At 35.1% G+C, this 21,005-nt stretch overlaps 1 protein-coding gene across 2 annotated transcripts in view; it reads left to right on the top strand.

Annotated features, from left to right (window-relative positions):
- The window catches only part of LOC128250679 (glutamate receptor ionotropic, kainate 2-like), a 47,867-nt gene extending 32,537 nt beyond the window's left edge, over window positions 1-15,330 (top strand). For both annotated transcript variants that reach the window (XM_089341822.1, XM_089341821.1), the window contains exons 7-14: window positions 2,502-2,636; window positions 3,715-3,942; window positions 5,383-5,474; window positions 7,904-7,997; window positions 9,429-9,747; window positions 9,974-10,191; window positions 13,254-13,504; window positions 14,939-15,330. In XM_089341822.1, the coding sequence (XP_089197948.1) occupies window positions 2,502-2,636; window positions 3,715-3,942; window positions 5,383-5,474; window positions 7,904-7,997; window positions 9,429-9,747; window positions 9,974-10,191; window positions 13,254-13,504; window positions 14,939-15,239 (1,638 nt within the window). In that variant the 3' untranslated portion in view covers window positions 15,240-15,330. The remainder of the gene's footprint in view (window positions 1-2,501; window positions 2,637-3,714; window positions 3,943-5,382; window positions 5,475-7,903; window positions 7,998-9,428; window positions 9,748-9,973; window positions 10,192-13,253; window positions 13,505-14,938) is intronic.
- Window positions 15,331-21,005: the final 5,675 nt, after the last annotated feature.

The raw sequence follows: 21,005 nt of genomic DNA, 5'->3' as shown, positions 1-21,005 counted from the left end.
GTATCATGATAATGAGAAATAAATAATAATTTAGACAAATACGTATAATTCGATTAGTGCAGGAATATATATATATTAATTTTCCAGAGGATGTAGCAACCGTTACCAATATAGCATAAGAACTTACCTTAGGGTATTTAATAATGAAGCTAATTTCTATAATGCAGCACTAAATAAGGCAGGATATAAAGAAAGGGTCTCCTATATTGAAAATGATAGCAACGGAATTGAAACAACTGACAACAGTAATAATAATAATAATAATAATAATAATAATAATAATAATAATAATAATAATAATAATAATAATAATAGGAATAAACACAAAGTAAATAAACTAAATAAACCAAGGTACCCCCATAAACACAACATAGGTAACTTAAAATTCTTTAAAAACAATATTAATAACTATGAGGATAATAATAAGGATAATAAAATCTGGCTCATAATCCCATTTGGGAGAAATATCAGGAGTAATCTGATAGCTAAGTTTAGAGAAGTGATAGGTAGACACTTCTCAAGGAGCTCACACTATGGTAAGATTATAAACACACATATAATCAGATTTGGATTTTCAAATACTAGGAACATAGCACAGATAATAGCAGCACATAACCTTAAAATACTTAAGTCTAGAGAAACAGGTAGGAATGAGAATTTGAACAATAATATAAATAGCAGTAATAATAATAATAATAATAATAATAATAATAATAATAATAATAATAATAATAATAATAATAATGAGAATGATAACAATGATGGTAATAATAATAATAATGATAATAATAATAATAATAATAATAATAATAATAATAATAATAATAATAATAATGGAGGTTCATTTATTAATAATACGAGTAAAGACATAATCACAGTAAAGGAGGTAAACCCTAGGAGAATAAAATTTGAAGGACCTAATGCGAAAGTCAAAAATATAATATATCAATGCAAAGTAAAGACTCAAACAGGTGCCATGACATACTTGGGGTGCACTTCAGGACAGGTATGCCGTAGAATTTCTAACCATTTCTCATGCTTTAGAGATAGGAAGAAAATGGCTAGCACTAGTCTTAGCAAATACATCTGGGATCTTAAGGAAAGTAATAAACAGTATTCATTAGAATGGTCTATAATAGCTAGATCAATGCCATATGAGAGAGGAAGAAAGTATTGTTCGCTCTGTACGGTGGAACTATACCACATACTCTTCTCTAAGGATAAATTGATCAATAAAGTAATAGAGTATAGTAAAAAGAAATAAACAAATTAATTAATCTAGTGGAAATTCACAGGAGAGCAATAAAAATAGAAACTTAAGGAGTTATCTCCCCTACAATAACAGAAAGATAAATCTAACGGGATTTTGAGAATTTAATGATCGTTATGTATGTGTTTTTTCGTGTTTTGTTCCGATGGTAACCACCCCTGAAGAAGTGCCAAATGTCTAAATCCAATGGACCAGTCACTGGATAAGTTTGGCACAGAAATATTAACATAGAGTGGTGAATAAATCGATATATCGAGTTTGAAGTCTCTGTCTCTTTTGAATATGAAAATTTAAAAGTTAAAAACCTTATAATATATATATATATATATATATATATATATATATATATATATATATATATATATATATATGATGTATATATATATATATATATATATATATATATATATGTTTGAATGTAGATGGATTTCTATATACAAACATACATACACACACATACACACATATACACATACACACGCACGCTCGCACAGACAGACACACATATACATGAACAAATGCACTCACTAATTGCGACTGAGTATGATATAAGCACATATATTTCTAGAAATGAAACTTAAACCGCTTATAGCTGCGTAAAAGCACATTTATACATACTGACAGGGTAGATAACTGCACCATGACCGAAGCTGGAAGATTGAACTGCACAGGTTTATCCTAATGGGAATCGCCAACAGTGTGCTTCCATTGCGGTCCACATTAATTTTATACAAGTGCAATGACGCGCTTCGGTCATGAATGACCATGCGATTGCACTTAGGAAGTTTCCCTCGAAGGCACACAAGTCTGGGAAAGGTCGTTTATGGACAACAAGCAGTTGCCCATTTATACCAGCCTCCCCTGGTATAAAGGGGCCGATACAGCTGGGCACCAGTGACGTCGCAACTAATTTCTGTAGCTGAGTGAACTGGGACAACATGAAATAAAATGTTTTGCTGAAGAACACAACGCTCAGCCCAGTTCGGAAATCGAACTCACTACCTTATAACTGTGAGCTCGACGCTCTAACCACTGAGCCATGTGCAGCCGGAGTGGGGTTTCTTCTCATCTAAAGACCATCTGCTATTCAGCTCTATTGAGAGTTTCTTATTACAACTGTGTGTGTTTGTGTGTGTGTGTTTGTGTGTGTGTGTGTGTGTGTGTGTGTGTGTGTGTGTGTGTGTGTGTGTGTGTGTTTATGCATTTATCCGAAGTTATATCTCTCCTTCAGATTACCGACAATTATCTGCTGCAAACTGTATCCCGTTACTTTACATATTGTCTGAATATGAGTGAGACAACACCTCAACCATCTGAAATATGGCAAGCGGAGCTGTTCTTCCCAATCGCAGAGATGGAGTTTGACGTAACATTTTTATTGATTCTATTTTGTCTTCTTTTTTATAACCATTTGTTCATTTGCTCGTATGTTTTCATATAACATTATATATTGCAGGTTTCTAATGAGAGAGACTCTAGTTTACTACATTAACGATGGCGTGTCGACAGATAGACATAATTATCTTCCAATGTATACATGTGTGTATATATATATATATATATATATATATATATATATATATATATATATATATATATATATATAGATAGATAGATAGATAGATAGATAGATAGATAGATAGATAGATAGATATATATAGTAGAGTTAGAAATAGAAAATCCTTAGTACAGCATTATATATTTGAAAAGAATCGATGGAAATTGTTTTTCTGATAATTTTTCCTCTTTAATAATTAGATGTTTATAAGAATAAATAATTAATTATTAAAATGGATGAATTATCAGAAAATCCATATCTATTTATTTTCTGCAAATAAATATATATATATATATATATATATATATATATATATATATATATATATATATATCGACAAGTAACGTGTTTCAGAACAATTTCATAATTTCTTTTAACCAAATTATTCAATTCAAAGAATTCGTCAAACTGTGAGTGTGAGAGATAACAAGTACTCAAAATATGTAATGAAATCAAACCTGAAGTTGTTGCATTTTTATGAAATTAAAGTTTACATTTAATCAAAAAAAAACTCAATTACGTTCATACCTATGCCTTCGAAAAAGAGAAAATGAATCTATTTATAAAAAAAAAGACAACCCTACCAGAGCCAAAAAGTATCATAAGTCACTGTATGTACGACTATATCTATGAGTATTTAGGCCCCATAAGTAGTCAAAAGTTAAGAAATGAGTAATTATTAAAAACAATATACTTGATAGGTTTGTTCAAGTTGTTACAACCTTGTATTCGTTCAAGTTACACACTTTGTGCACTGACTTTTGTTCTGTTAAACATTACGAACGCTTAGCTTCCACAATACACATATAAATTGAATAGAATAGATTAATTACCACCCTAATACCACACCGTCGCTGTACCGATTCTTACTTCTTTCTCTGTTTAGGAAAGCAACGACAACATGTTTATGGTTGATCCAGAAGAGGTTATCGATAGAAAATACGATATATTCCGTGTAGATGGATACGAAGAAGAGGCCACTTACAAGCGAATAGGAGAGTGGTGTTTTGACATTGGTCTAGTTTTCACAGTGACGCCTATAGACGCGAGGGATGTCTTTCCCAACGCTTTACCTGGATTGGGTAACGTAACCCTAAAGGTTGGAACCATCGTAGTAAGTACTCCTGAATCGTCATTGTAGTTTTTCTTTTTCTTTTGCCATCTACCGTTTCTTTGTTTCAGTCATTTGTCTGCTGCTGTGCTGGGGCACCGTCTTGACAGGCGAAGAAATCGACCACAGTACAGATGTTTGTTTAAACGCATCAAACCCATTCTATTTGACTCTGATGTCGACTGCTAAGTTATGGCGACATAATGATTGTCAAACTGTGTGTAAAGATGCACACACACACGTTTGAGTATGTGTGTATAAGTAAATAAAATAAAGTTTCCCTTCTCATACCGACTCATAAGGGGCTGTTTCTCCAATTTCCGTGGCTTATTTATTCCCCACTTGAACGGGACGCCCAAGCCACCGAAAGTACGTAATTGCAAAGCTAGCTTCCTAACCACACCGCAATGCCTGCATCTTACGAGTTATATATATTTACGTTTTTACTATTTCGTTTCATGGCGGCATTTCGTCAGTCTTTACATTCTGCGTCCATACTTCGCCGAGGTCAGCTTTGCCTTTCATATATTCGGGGATCGATAAAATAAGAACCAGTTGAACTCTGAAGTCGATCTAATTGGCTGCCCACCTCCCTATGAAACTGTTGACTTTGTGCCAGAATTTGAAATCAAAATTTCATTTCATGAAGGCGGAGAGCTGGCAGAATCGTTAGCGAAATTCTTAACGACATTTCGTCTGTCTTCATGTTCTGAGTTTAAATTCTTCCGGGATCAATCTTGTGTTTTATTCCTCAAGGATCGATAAAGGATGACTCGTCCGAGAAAATAACATTCGTCCACTGCTCTAGAGACCAATTCTGTAGGTTTTTACTCTACTCTAAACACTCTGCGACGTTTGTTTTTGAAAATAGTGGTTTTCTCAATGCAGCTCTCCCGTGAAATCCGGTTTCATGCAGCTCGCAGCGAACAGTTTTTGTGGAAACTGGGTCCTTGAGGTGGTATTTAAGCTCTGCAGTAATTTTGGGAGCTGTACTTTTGTGATCCTTTCTAACAATTCGCGTATGAGTCCGACGGTCTCTATCTGAATGTTTTGCTTTTCTTCCGGAGTTTTGTTTCGAAGAAGAGGTTTCCTCCTCTTTCTCAAAGTCTGTAATTACTTTCAAAACAGTACTTCTTGATACACCAAACATTTCGGCTGTTTTCGTTACGCTCGCGCCTTCCATAAGAGCACCAACAATTTGACCTCTTCGAAAGTCCGACAGATCTGTCATTTTAATGAATTTTAACTACCTTTTTTCTGATGATATCTGAAAAGAAACATCAATTTTAAGCAAAACATATTGAGCAGCACTAATAATAAATCAAAAAACAAAAATAATAACAAGCTTTTGACGGTTTTATAGATATTTCAAATTATGATGCTAGGTGTTTCCATTATTTTGTCCAACCCCTGGATATATATATATATATGCTTATGTTTCAGCTGGCTCCATACATTACTAGAGTAAACGGTACCGGATGGGAAGGATTTTGTATCGATATACTCAATGAAATGAGTAGTACCATGAACTTCAAGTAAGTCGGTTACTTCACTTATACAATCTATGTATGTGTTTATGTGTATGCTTGTTTGTTTGTCTGGCTGTCTGGCTGTCTGGCTGTCTGGCTGTCTGGCTGTCTGGCTGTCTGTCTGTCTGTATGTATGTATGTATATTAATGGCGAAAAAAAACAAAACAAAACAATAGCCATCTGCAACAAAACGAGATAAGTTAACGACCGAGATTGTTTGTGGCTTAGACAAATGGAAAGTAATCAAGACGTTTCGGATATTGTCCTTTTTCAGAGTAACTTGTAGAGCGAAAACAAGGTATTAAAAATGAGGAATAACCGAACAATCGAAGCAAAAGTACCACTCTCGTACATATATGCACACAGCAACCATATTAACTACAAATTATATGCTACTGTCTTCATAAAGAAAACACATTAGAAAGCACATAAACAGAAAGTTTAGTTCTAAATACAAGGACTGCAATTCCAATAAAACACTGGTTCAGTCTGGTACTATGCTTGATATTATCAACTTTACCCCTTCCTTACCCACTTGTAGTAAATGGCCATGAACCTCACGTAGGTATGATTATTATCGCCAGAAATGATGGTAGATTTATGTAATCATTAGAGCATTGTATAAAATGTTTTCCAGTATTCTTGCTATTATGTTTTAAGTTTAAATCCCATCAGAGTCACCTTTACTTTTCATCCTCTCGTGGTTTCTGAAATAGAGGACCAGTGAAACATGAGACAGATGTAATCAGTTAAACTCCTCCTCCCACTAAATTTGTGACCTTGTGCTTATATTAGAAATTATTGCTATGATATTCTGAGAAAAAAGAAAAGTGTGTTGGTAGAATCAGCAGAGTAGTGGATAATATGACAATTGCTATTTGGTTACGTCTCTTTGGATTTTGGTTTCAAATCGTACTGAGGTCATTTTTTTTTTCAAACCTATGGTGTCTCTTCTCCAAACACATGGAGTCTCTGCGAGAAAATATTATCAAAATATGCATAGTAGAAATGATGATAGGGAGCAGAGAAAAGCCTTTACATACATTAATTGAATACTTTAATTGATTCTAAACACTCACCCAATGGGTTACATAGCTCATTAAATAAGATACCAAATCAGAGTAAAAGAAAATGAAATGCGTCGAGTGAATTATATAAATAAATGCTTTGATAGAAAAAACTTAGACATTTGGCGCAGGCGTGGCTTTGTGGTAAGAAGCATGTTTCCCAACCACATGGTTTCGGGTTCAGTCCCACTGTGTGGCACCTTAGGCAAATGTCTTCTACTATAGCATCGGGTTGGCCAAAGCCTTGTGAGTGGATTTGGTGACGGAAACTGAAAGAAGCCAGCCGAATATATATATGTGTGTGTATATGTGCGTGCGTGTGTGTTTGTGTGTGTGTGTGTGTGTGTGTGTGTGTGTGTGTGTGTGTGTGTGTGTGTGTGTGTGTATCTTTGTGTTTGTGTTTGTTCCTCCATCACCGCTTGACAACCGGTGTTGATGTGTTTATGTCTCCGTAACTTAGTGGCTCATCAAATAAGACCGATAGAATAACCACTAGGTTTAAAACATAAGCCCTGGGTCGATTTGGTCAAGGAAAACCCCTCGAGGCGGTGCTCTAGCATGGCCGCAGTCAAATGACTGAAACAAGTAAAAGGATCATTCTGAATCGGGAACTTAGCTTACGCAGTTTCATGCCATCAATTTTGACTTAACCTGTCTTTAGCTATTGGTTGGAGATAGGGTCTGTTCATGTGGTTGAATAATTCTCCTGGCTGTTCAAGTGCGTGTTATTAAATGGAAAAAACGCTCAGTATGAATCACCATAAGACATTTTTGTGTATAAATATATTGTTTATTCTGAGAACAGTCATTTTGAGAATGTGTGTGTGAGATCTTTGTTTACGAACCATATATCTTGTGTCGAGGTGAATAGACATGTGAGTCGCAGTGGGATATTGCGCGTGGATCTGCAGAGAAGACATGTACCTCTGGCCGAAACCTGGCAGGAACTGTGATTTTTTACAGTGTAGCTCAGAACGAGGCCAGTGTATCAGAACGAGGCTACTGTATCAAAGCAAGGCTAAACGCCTCATCGATATATTCGTCTACTATGCAGGTCGATTCACATATTACTTTGTAATATGTAGCTCTGCTACAGTTTTACTCTAGACAAGCAAAACATGATCAGTGTAGAACTTCTGTGGTGAAAAATATTTTCATTTTGCGGAACACACCCAACTTTGTGGTCGAAGTTTATAACCGTTCACTCAACCTGAGAATTATTAATTAACAAAAATGTTATAATTAAAAAACTATTATAATTTTATACAAGAATTATCAATAAAAAACAAATAGATCTGTTTCTTCGCCTTTACAATTTTACAGATATATTGATCACTTATTTATCTCCCTTGTTCATGTTCTTTCAGTTATGTACTGCAAGAACCTGAAGACAAGATGTTCGGTGTTTATGATAATGCAACGCATAACTGGACTGGAGTTATAGGAATGGCATACCGCAATGTAAGTTCCTTAGAATGTTATCTTCATTGTTGTTGCTTTTCAAACCAAGAACAGCACTGATCAAGCTGGTCTATAATCAGTGGTGATTATATATACCTTCCAATATACCTTCCAATTTTTATTTTTTTTGTGTATCAAAGACAACATTGTTAAGTATATTTACTTGGTGTATCAAATACAACATAGTTTAATATCTCTACCTTTTAATTCAGGATAGAAGGGTATGATTTAAAAGGGATCTGGTTGGCATTTTTAGCAGAATTAACGACTACATAGACGCTCTGTTGTTATATGTATGCCGCATACATCTTACAACAATATCTTACAGTAATTAGCTAAGTCAGTTTGCATTCTGAGATCACATCACCATCTCGTGTCCGGGTCAAGTTTGCTTTTCATCCCTCTCGAATAGATAAAGGGAGGGTCAACAATAAAATACACGCCTCGTAATGAAACCAATATAAATGAAAATAATCCCCTCAAACTAGAAGTGCTGACCTGAGTTTATTTTAGAAATATTTTACATTTATCAGGTCATCCCGTAGTTAATGTCCAGACTTCCCAACTTTTATCCACCTTCCAATAAACTCATTCGAGGAAAACACTTCCCTCTCAACGCTCAATCTCCTTCTCAAGGGAAACTTAAAGAAGTTAATGAGAGCTCTACCAAAGAGGAATGTATCTATCCTCATGCCTTTCAACCATGGCCACCACGCAACCTCTTTCGCCACATCCACCAAGCAAAGGAAAAGTGCTTTGGCTTGCCCGATTGAAGGAGGGCGGCAGAGCGATCGTCACTACCGACTCGGCTGCGCAGACGGATCCATCCCACACCTGACAACAGCTGTTCGACATAACCCCACAAGTCAGCCCAGACACTGAACGAGAGCGTACAGAACGGTTTCGTCACTCACTCTGTGTGCACCTCAGACAAGCCCGTATGACAGCACATCCGTGCCTGTAGTGTTTATTTCGAACCGGTATCGCCCCTGGTAGCACTGCCAGGTCAAGGACATCTGGAAATTATCAATAATAATATTTTTTTCTACTAAAGGCACAAGGCCTGAAATTTTGAGGGAAGGGGCTAGTCGATTACATCGACCCTAGTGTTTCACTTGTACTTAATTTATTGACTCCGAAATGATGAAAAGCAAAGTCGACCTCGGCGGAATTTGAACTCAGAACGTAAAGACAGACGAAATGCTACAAAGCATTTTGCCTGGTGTGCTAACGATTCGCCACCTTAAATAATAATAATGATAATAATAATAATAATAATAATAATAAAAATAATAATAATAATAATAATAATAATAATAATAATAATAATAATGATGATGATGATGATGATGATGATAATAACAACAACAGCACCGACAACAATTACATGCTGTGCACTATATTAATTTTTTTCTCCTCCTTCCTCTCCAGGAAGTCGATCTCGGAATCGGACCTATTACACTGACAGCCCATCGTTTTGAATATATTGACTTCACACATCCTTTCTCTGAAGACGGAATTGGCATCGCCTACAGACTGGAAGATGACCGTGTCTCCATGGACATGATATTTCGACCATTTCAATTGTGGGTTTGGATACTAACGCCTGCTGCCATATTTTTTGTCGGTATCTTCCTGACAGTAATCAACAAGATCAGCGCCATGTTCAGATCTACTGAAGCTAGTGAAGAATTAAACTGTTCCTACTACGAGAATTGCTGGTACACGTTTGGAACAGCCCTCATGCAAGGTAAAAACATCGAAGTAATCTGATTTGATTGAACGATTTTTATACCTGCGTTCGTGAGTGGTGATTTAGTGGTGATAGTGGTTATGTGCTTCATGTGGGTATCTCTATATGTATGTTTAATTTATATACATATATATGCATTCACATATATGATTCACATATATGATTCACATATATGATTCACATATATGATTCACATATATACAGATATACAATCTACTTGCAGGTCAAAACAACGAACCAAAGAACATATCAGGTCGAATCATGATCATCTTCTGGTGGCTGTTTGTTATCCTGTTGACCACATACTACACAGCCTTCTTAGCTGCTATTCTTACAGTCAAAGTCTCCAAATTATCCATCACAAGTCTAGAAGATTTAGCACATCATCCTTCTATACGGCCCATAACGCTCTCCGGATCAACGTGGTGGTCATATTTTTTGGTTAGTCGTGATTTGCTATAACTTCTGTGATTCTCGTCTCCAATTTGCTTTTATTCATGTGTTTATCTATTTTGTTTATGATATTTAGGATTGTATTTGTCTTTTTATGAATATTATTTTATTTAATCAATGGATGCATACACTGTGACGTCTGCAGTAACATTTCATATATAAATGAAGGCGCTGGCGTGGCTCTGTGGTACGAAACTTGCTTCCCAACCACATGATCAGTCCCACTGCGTGGCAACTTGGTCAAGTGTCTTCTACTATAGCCTTGGGCCGACCAAAGATGGATTTGGCAGACGGAAACCGGAAGAAGCCTGTCGTATATATATATACACGAATGTGTGTGTGTCTGTGTTTGTGTTTCTCCTCCTACAATCGCTTGACAACCGATGCTGGTGTGTTTATGTCCCCGTATCGTCAAAAGACACCGATAGAATAAGTACTAGGCTTGCAAAGAGTAAGTCCTGGAGTCAGTTTCTTTGACTAACACCATTTAAACCGGTGCTTCAGCATGGGCGTAGTCAAATGACTGAAACCAGTAAAAGAGTAAAAGAATATATAGATTAGGTCATCCCATAAATAATGCAGTTTTTTTTTTTAATTGCATGAACTAAAAGTCGGAGGAGAGTGGATGAGGGCAGAATAGTACTAGAGGAGTATCTTTCATCTCAACCAAGGGAATTTTGGAAGAGGGGCCTTGCAAATTTACCAGATAGATGAAAGAACATTGCAGAAAATGAAGGAGAGTATATTTTAGATTAAAAAAGAACTTTGTCTGAATTTTGAAAAATAAAAAAAGGTATTAAAAAACGCGTTATTTATGGAGTGCCTCAATATATATATATATGTGCGTGTGTGTGTGTACAACATTGGTTGTCAAGCGATGATGGGGGAGGGGACACAAACACAGGCACTCTCTCTCACATAGACACACACACACACACATACACATACACACATACATAAAAATACGATTCTTTCAATTTTCGTCTACCAAATGGCTTTGGTCGGCCCAAGGCTATAGAAGAAGTCACTTCACCAAAGTACCAAGCGATAGGACTGAACCCCAAACGATGTGCTTGGGATGCAAATGTCTTACCACGGAGCCACTTCTGGAACAATACGAGGAGATATAAACTAAACTACAGAAAGAAAAACAAAAAACAAAGATGTAGTATTACCTCATATTTCTATATTTCGAGGCTATAGACCCTTCAGCACATTTTGGAAAGTCCGGGTTAGAAAAGGTCGTTGCTTTTTTTTGTAGTTTACTGTATATCTTCTCGCATTGTTCCGGTCTTGCACAACAAACCCCGTTATGATATTACTTTAATATATTTATTTATTCATAGTCCATGTTGCTAAGTGTAAAGACGAAAGAGAAAATGTTGAACATATTGGGGAAATTATATATATATATATATATATATATATATATATATATATATACACACACAAACATACGGTGACCTGTAAATTCCACCGCGGTAAATTCCACCGCGGTAAATTCCACCAGATTAATTTCACCATAGGTAAATTCCACCACGGTATATTCCACCATGGTAGTTTTCCCCATAGGTGAAGTTACAATTATTATTATTATTATTATTATTATTATTATTATTATTATTATTATTATTATTATTATTATCAAATCATTATTTAGAAGGGTTCCACAATGCTTTGCGCTCATCACTAACATCCACACATCCAAATTTGTGGAAACTATGCACTGCCCTTAAATCTGAGGAAGGATTAAGCCAGACAAAAACTGCACACGTTCGACGTGGAGACTCAAAAAAAAAAAAAAAAAAAAAAAAAGAAAAGAAAAGGCCTACCAAATTATTGATGCATGACTGAAGAAACTAGTTCAGGAATATCAAAATGAAAACCCTAAATAATTTTTACAAAGTATTGCACACAATTTGTCTTAAGAAATTTTCTTTTGATAAATTAAACTTTCTTATTCTAACTCTACTTCACAATGTACTCGCTGTTATTTTAAATCCTATTGTTATAATAAAATGTGGGCTAAAATTTAATATTTTCTTTCTTTATCCCAAATTATATTATTTTTGAAATTTTGTGATGAGTCTTTTTCATAGAATCTTGCTCGATAGGTGAACATTAAAAATGATCCCATCTCATTCAAGTAGATTATAAAGTTTATCTTCTTTCTCACCTTCCGACTCTCTCTCTCTCTCTCTCTCTCTCTCTCTCTCTCTCTTCTTAAGGCTTGAGAGATAGACAGATTAAATAACATAAGTATTGCCCCACAGTCTAGAGAAACTGACCACGGTGATTATTAGCGGGTAGAATTTACCATGGTGGAATTTTCCGTGGTGGAATTTACCGTGGTGGAATATACCGTGGTGGAATTTACCTAGAACCCAAACATATATGCATACACACACACACACACACATTGGATGGCTATTAATACTTTATTACAAGTAACAGTTATTATGCTTAGCCTATAATACCCCGTCTGCCATTCCTGATACGCCCGCATTACACGCAGGACAATTCTGGTACCGAACAGCGGTTCTTAGCGTAACACGAAATATTCTTTCATACCTACATACATATATAAATACATATATATATATATATATATATATATATATATATATATATATATATATATATATATAAATACATATATATATATATATAAATACATATATATATATATATATATATATATATATATATATATATATATAAATACATACATATATATATATATATATATATATATATATATATATATATATATATATATATATATATATATATATATATATATATATATATACTTACTCACACACGTGTATGCGTTTATGCGTGAGCTTGTGTGATGCGTGTGTGCATGTGTGTGCATGTGTATGTGCGCAAGTGTGTGTACGTGTGTGCATGTGTGTGCGTGTGTGTATGTGTATTTGCGTGTGTGCATGAGTGTATGTGTGTGTGTGTACATGAGTGTGTATGCAAGAACTTATTTAACCTTTGACTGCTTTCACATTTTTGGTGTTTTTTTTTATTTGTCTTAACAGAAATCACGGAATCCATCGTATCGGACGATTGGTCGAGAGATCCGCAGGAGTCCGAATGTCACAGATACTGCTAAAATAATGGAAATGGTGTTGACCGAGAACTTTGCCTATGTCATGGACAGCTCAGTTGTGAGGTATTTCGCTGCGAAGGACAAGAAGGCTTATGCATTCGTCGAAGAGAAGGGTTACAGACAGAGCTTAGGTTTCATCACGCCAAAACACTCAGCTATTCGAGAAATAGTTTCTTTCAAGTAGGTGAAACATTTCGAATTTAAATACTTCATTATTTTGTTTTTTACTTTTGTGAAGGCGAAGAAGTTATTGCGTGGTTAAGAGATTCGTTTCACAAATATGTTGTTGGGAGTTCGATCCCGTAGCAGATGATTGTGAGGCAGATGTTTATTCTTGCATCATCGGCTTTATAAGGATAGTGGTTTTCGTGGGATATCCTGCAAGACAAAGACCAAATTCTGCCAGAGTTCATATGAACTCAGTAGTATGAATGGCCGTCCAATAGCTGGGAGTGAGAGATAGGCCTAATCTTTATATAGACATCTCTCTAAGAGAAGAAAACTCTGATGTAACAACTGTGACTTCATTTGATTTCAATGATGTAGACTACGTGAAGGTGCTGAAAAGTTCCTGGCTTTAAGGGTGTCACGAAAGGCCTGGTTGGAGGCCCAACCTTCCTAGTTCATTTACAAGGCTTAGAAAAACTGAGGGAATGCTGCAAAAAGTCTGATGATGGCTGGGTAGACCGAAACTTTGAGGCCATTGTCAATACAATTATTGTTAAGGAATAATCAATATGTACTACAAAAACTAATGAATAATCCTTCAGTTTAATGTAACATTGTTTTATTATAAATTAACAAAAGAACAAACATTAAAAAATACACACATACATACATATACAAAGAGAGAGAGAGAGAGAGAAAGAAAGGTAGTGATACAGATAAAGACGATTAAGCTTCATATAAATATATATATATATATATACGCATACATATATAGGTGCTTATGTAGTACCCCAGTATATATAAATATATTTAAATTTATATAAGGGCATTACTATACAATAATGCCTCACGCTTATGAGGGACTGCTAAGGTCAAACTACCATAATAAACACATTTTTACCGAACGCGAGGAAATGCAATTCTCAAAAGTTGGCCTCTTAAAAACAGACAGAACTATATATCGAACGATTTCGCAGTTATTATAACAATATATAACTTCTGCTCATCAGTGTAGTATGGTCAAAATACATAAAAATATGAATATAAATATATTTATATATCTGATATATAATTATTAATTTTCCTATACGGCTGTATGCTCGCGGCGACTAGCATTATTATTTTTAGAAATAATATCGTTCTCTTACACACACACACACACACACACACACACACACACACACACACACACACACACACACACACACACATACACACACACACATACACACACACACACACACACACACACATATATATATATATATATATATATATATATATATATATATATGCGAGAGAGAAGGAGACAGACATACAGACAGTGAAAGAGACAAATAGATTTACACAGAGCCTAAAATCTACAGAATACTAAGGGAAAATGCACATACAGCCGTCTGAAGATAAGACCTCTCACTATTTTATGTTTTTATTAATCTGTTTCAGTATCATCAAATTTCAAGAGCTGGGTCTAATTGAAAAATGGCGAAGGCAATGGTGTAACTGTACGAAGCAACTTTTGTTGCGAAAATCTGTTGAAACCAAAGCTTTAGCCTTGGAGGACCTGGGTGGTGCCTTCACTGTAGCTGGTGGTACGGCATTGGCTAGTATTGTTTTGGCATTCATGGAAAAAGTTATAAGCAAATACAGGAAAAGCAAAGTCCTTGAAACACCCATGGAAGAAAGAAATGAGCGAAGTGACTTAGAAAAATCTTCTATAAAATTAAAACTGTTCCGTAGACGTTAATGTATTTTAGAATTTTAGAACTTGAAAGAAATGTATTTGTTAAATGTTTTATTTTAAAAAAATAAACAATGTTTTTCTTTTTTTCAGAAAATGTTCCATTTCTTTTTTTAGTGTTTATTGAAAATGTAGCTTTCCGTGTTTTTTTCCCCTCCATTGTCTGTTAATTTACACAGGCCAACAAAAAGATATTTTTCTCTGTTGTCAAAATACTTGGACCTGAACTAGGTTTTTTTTTTGTTTTTTTTAAACTTAGAATCTGAAAATGACATCCATTTATTACCAACACGTCAAGATTTTAAGATACTGGATCCCTGAAATTTCATAGTTTTTCAATGAAACAGCTTTGAAGAACAAGGCAGAACATACAAACTTACTTAGAAATTGGTTTTTGTTCAAAACCAGAATGTTTCCGTAGAATTCTAGTAAAGAACTAATAAAGAGCTGGAAATTCCTACTGACAAATTACATCAATATTTATACAGTAATGCCTCGGGATACGAATTAATTTGATCCCGGAAATGACTCGTAAACAAAATAAATCTCGTAAACGCTCATAAACTCTGTGTCTCGTAAAGCGGGTCCTCATAAAGTGTGGTATTACTCTCTTACTCTTTTACTCTTTTACTTGTTTCAGTCATTTGACTGCGGCCATGCTGGAGCACCGCCTTTAGTGGAGCAAATCGACCCCAGGACTTATTCTTTGGAAGCCTAGTACTTATTCTATCGGTCCCTTTTGTCGAACTGCTAAGTTACGGGGACGTAAACGCACCACCAACGGTTGTCAAGCGATGCTGGGGGGGACAAACACAGACATACAAACACATACACACTCATACATATATATATATATATATATATATATATATATATATATATACATATACGACGAGCTTCTTTCAGTTTCCATCTACCAAATCCACTCACAAGGCTTCTACTATAGCCCGGGGCTATAGTAGAAGACACTTGCCCAAGGTGCCACGCAGTGGGAAAGAACCCGGAACCATGTGGCTGGTAAGCAAGCTACTTACTACACAGCCACTCCTACGCCTGTATCTAATTTGCGATAAGTTTGCGTTTGGATGATTTTCTTGAGTGCTGAACCTAAAGAAGATCCCATTGCAAGTTCCAGCTGCAGTCCGCCATCATAAAAAAGTCCCATCTGCCTCGATATTTTTGTTCTATTGACTTTACGACTTGATGGAAACATTCTCCCCGCTCGTCGCTTGTGTCACCAAGATTTTCAGGGAATTTATCAAGGTGACTGTGGAGATTGTACAGCTTTAAGCTCATGTTTGCTCCCTAATTTTGAAGGCTCTCCAGCATGTTGTTGACTACTTCGGTGTACTTGGCTGCTATCTTGTGACCCAGAAAGTTATTTACGACTACTACAAATGAATTCCATGCTGCTGCTTCAATGCAGTCCAATAAATTTACAGAGTTCCCAATTTTCATGAATTTTATCTTTTCATTACCCAGACGGGGAAATGTGCTGCAGATATAATGAAAACACGATTCAGATTATCCAGAACTTGAACAAACTACTTCACAAGGTCAAGTTTCATATGGAGTAGAGGTAGGGTGAATTTTCCCAGTTGAACTAAGGGCTCTTCAAAGACATTAAAAGATCTCTGAAATAATATTCGCTACGGCCATTCTTTGATTACTCAATGGCAATAAACTACCTGTTGAGTTGACTTTTATCTTACACAAAGTTGTATATATATATATATGTAAATATATATATATATATATATATATATATATATATATATATATATATATATATATATATATAAGTCAGTAAATAGTGGGGTTGTGTTAACCGCACGTGGAGAAATAATAGGAAAATGAAAAATAAGGCAGGATGCTAAGCTGGAAGCATATTTTAATAAAGATTTCTAACCGGCTTTCATTGCGAAGCAAATTTTCAAGAAGGTGAATGAAAATGTTAAAAAAAATAATATTAAAAAAAAATAAATATACCAATACATTATATTGTCTTTGAGCTTTTGAAATTCAATGTTAGTTCATGTATATAATGGTTCCAACCATTATATACATGAACTACCATTGAATTTCAAAAGCTCAAAGACAATATAATGTATTGGTATATTTATTTTTTTATATATTATTTTCTTCATTTTGTACTTCTTTGTAAAAAACATTTTCAATCTCCTTCTTGAAAATTTGCTTCGTAATGAAAGCCGGTTAGAAATCTTTATTAAAATATGCTTCCAGTTTAGCATTCTGCCTTATTTTTCATTTTCCTATATATATATATATATATATATATATAACAAATAATAAATGAGTATATGCATATATACGTACAGGTATGTGCATACCTACGTCTACCTGTGTATATAGGTGCATATCTGGGTGCAGGACATTGCAAACAAAACGTAGACAAGAAAATAATAATAACCAGAGTACAGAAAACACACAGGCCACATAGAGAACATAAAAAAACAAGACAGGGAAACAAACGGAAAATAAAACAAGACAGGAAAACAAACGGAAAAGGTTAAGCGGCCAGACGTGAAAAATTATGTGTATATGAACGCTGTGAGGCACGAACTGAAAGCGGGACGAAGTAAGTTCGCGTGTTTGCTCGGCGATAGCCAAGGAAGAAAAGGATTAATGACCGGAAACATGTGACCAGGGAGGGGTAAGGAAGAGAGAGAGAGAGTGGTAGAGGGAGAAACAAGGGAAGGAAGTAGAAGAATAGGTGAACAACGAGAGAAAGAGAGGAAGAGAGAAATATAGTAGTAACAGAAGGATGAACGAGAGGGGTAAAGAGAGATACGTAGTAGTAACAGAGGAAGAACGAGAGGGGGAAAAAGTGATAGAGATAGAGATAGAGTAGCGTCAGAAAATATAAAGTCAATAAAAACTACTTACAGGGATGACGCAGGCGTTCGATCATGTAAAAATAAATAATAAATGAGTATATGCATATATACGTACAGGTATGTGCATACCTACGTCTACCTGTGTATATAGGTGCATATCTGGGTACAGGACATTGCAAACAAAACGTAGACAAGAAAATAATAATAACCAAGTGTAGATGGCATACGAGTGGGTATGTATTTATAAAAAAGAATTCTGAAAACGCCACTATATAAAATAAATTTTAATTTTTAATTTTCTCAGAGATATTTAACATGTTTCGGTTCTTGAAAAAACGAACCTTATCAAAAATACATTTAAAAAAAAATGTAATTAAAAGAAAAGTTCATAATTGTTTCATACTGGTGTCAACAGATTCCACGTGGAAGCGTTTTATGTGTGGGGACATAATGGCTGTCTTGTGCGTTGATTTGAATCGTTGGCTGTAGTAGTTGGCTGTAGTAGTTGGCTGTACACTATTACAAGGATATTTATAGAAAATTGTATTTTAAAATACCCATTGTCCCTAAAGTAATGTAGAAATAAAATCGGTGGAGCACTTTTGTGTAGGTATGCCGTATGTGTAAAAAGCATTTGGTCAAATACACAATACACGAAGAACTAAAAATAGGAGCCAGTAGACCACCGACTCCATTCCGTTTTCGAGGAATAAGTGCACAGTTATCTGCGGAATGGTCAATTTAATTTAAATGCCACGATAAACCTGAAAAATTATCAATTTTATTTAGTGTTTTCAGCGGTCAACGTACAAACAAACAAACTTTTTTTTTTATAAGGATAGAAATGAAGTATTACTTATTTTACAGGACAGAACAAAGTTGATTCCTTACTGAATCTTAAACTTAAGGTAATTTTCCTTATGTTGATTTACAATTTACTTTCATCTTTGTCTAATAGGTTTCTTTTTCATTTGACTAATTAAGTACCAAATTTAGTTAACTTAGACCTACATGATAACATCCCCATGCAACTTCACGATTTACTTTCATTCTTGTTTCGATGAATCTCTTCTTCTATTTCACAAACGAGGTTCCACTTGAAACTACAGTATAACTACAATTTCATTCATATGTAACTTTACAAATTCAAAAATATAAAACCAATGGAAGGGAAATAATAATGCACTGCACATTTAATTATTTCCCTTAAGCAGTTCATTTATTTCGGAAAAACCAATGAAAGAAATACAATAGAGGTTGATATTAAAAAATCTGGTAACATCCGGACCTGAGAGGTGCCGGATTTTCAAAAATGCCGGATTTTTTACGGTTATATATGCTGTATATATTTAACAGAAATTTACTACCTGTACAATCCTTTAAAGGAAGAAGATTAAACACTAAATCAAAAACAAATGAAATTTTTAAAAAATAAATAAATGCGCCCTTTTAAAGCCTAGCCAGACTAATGGGCCCGGTTTCCCGGTTTCAATGGCGTATGTGTTTCCCAGCTGGACGGGACGCCAGTCCATCGCAAAGTTACTCATTTTTGCCAGCTTAGTGGACTGGAGCAACGTGAAATGAAGTGTTTTGCCCAAGAACACAACGCGTCGCCCGGTCCAGAAATCGAAACCACAATCTTACGATCATGAAAATGAAATTTTAATGTTCATTAAATAAAATAGTTCAACAGAATTTTAATTCAACTAAATAGAATCGATCCTCAGAATTTTGATTTAAAAAAAAAAATTCATCTAAATAAAATAGTTCCTTAGAATTTTAATCATTACTGAATCCTCAAAAAAGCTAAATAGCAGATGGGCTGTCAGAATCATCATCTTCACCACTGACAGTGACAACATCCTCATCAACAGGAACAACTTCGACCTGTGGAGGAAATGTTGATGTTGGTGACAGCATATCTGGTTGACTTGAAGTTGATGGCAGTGGATTATCAAGTGTGGACACTGCTTCTTGCTTCCTAGCTATTTTCTGGAATATATCGTGTAGTGTTTATTGCTTTATATACTTGGGTCTTTCTCTAATAAATTTATCTTGAAGCAAGTAAACATTCATGATTTCATGTCCACTTAGAAATCTTCGTTGCTCTAGTCCAGACAACAGGTCAGTTGTCAACGTAATTAACCTGTCAATAGAGATTCTTTCTGTCACATCTTCCTCATTTTCATCACTGCTTTCATCTTCATCACTACCTGTACAGGCATTTCTCTTCGGACTTTTAACAATAACTGCAATTTCAGAATCAGTGTAATGATGAACTGTAGGCGTCATCAACATCCATCCATTCCGTTAAAACACCTTCATTTATCCTTGATGAAAGCTCCTTGGCATCATGATTAGTTACATCTTTAACATAAGCAATAAGTTCCTGTGTAAGCTGCTTTTCTTTGGAAACCCCAAACCCTCAATAATTAATTTCAGTGTCTTCGTTAGAACGAGAAGCAAACATTAAACTTGGTCACAATTTATGCCATCCATTTTTCAGTGTTGATGTTTTCACACATTTCTATTCATTGGCAACACAGTACACTGCATCCTTAATGTTGAATTCTTTTATGAACGTCTGCACCGAGGTGCCTGAATTAACTGAACTCACTGGGCGCCTCATTAACAGGGATTGATACTTACACTTCATTGAACGTATAATACAACTGTCCTGTGGTTGAATTAGTGATGTGCAGTTGGGTGGGAGATAGACAACAAAAACATTATCTTTTACTAGAAGACCGGATTTTGGATGTGCCGAACAATTGTCTATAATAAAAAGTATCTTGCATTTAGGGTCTAGTCCAATTAAGTTACAATGAGCCCTAGCCTCAGAAACAAAATGTTTTTGAAACCTATCCAATGTAATATCAGTGGTAACCCACCGCTTCTTGTTGGCACGGTAATG

This window comes from Octopus bimaculoides, chromosome 25 (assembly GCF_046866305.1).
Source record: "Octopus bimaculoides isolate indiv1 chromosome 25, ASM4686630v1, whole genome shotgun sequence".
NCBI lineage: Eukaryota > Metazoa > Mollusca > Cephalopoda > Octopoda > Octopodidae > Octopus > Octopus bimaculoides.
This window is presented reverse-complemented; position numbering and strand designations above follow the sequence as displayed.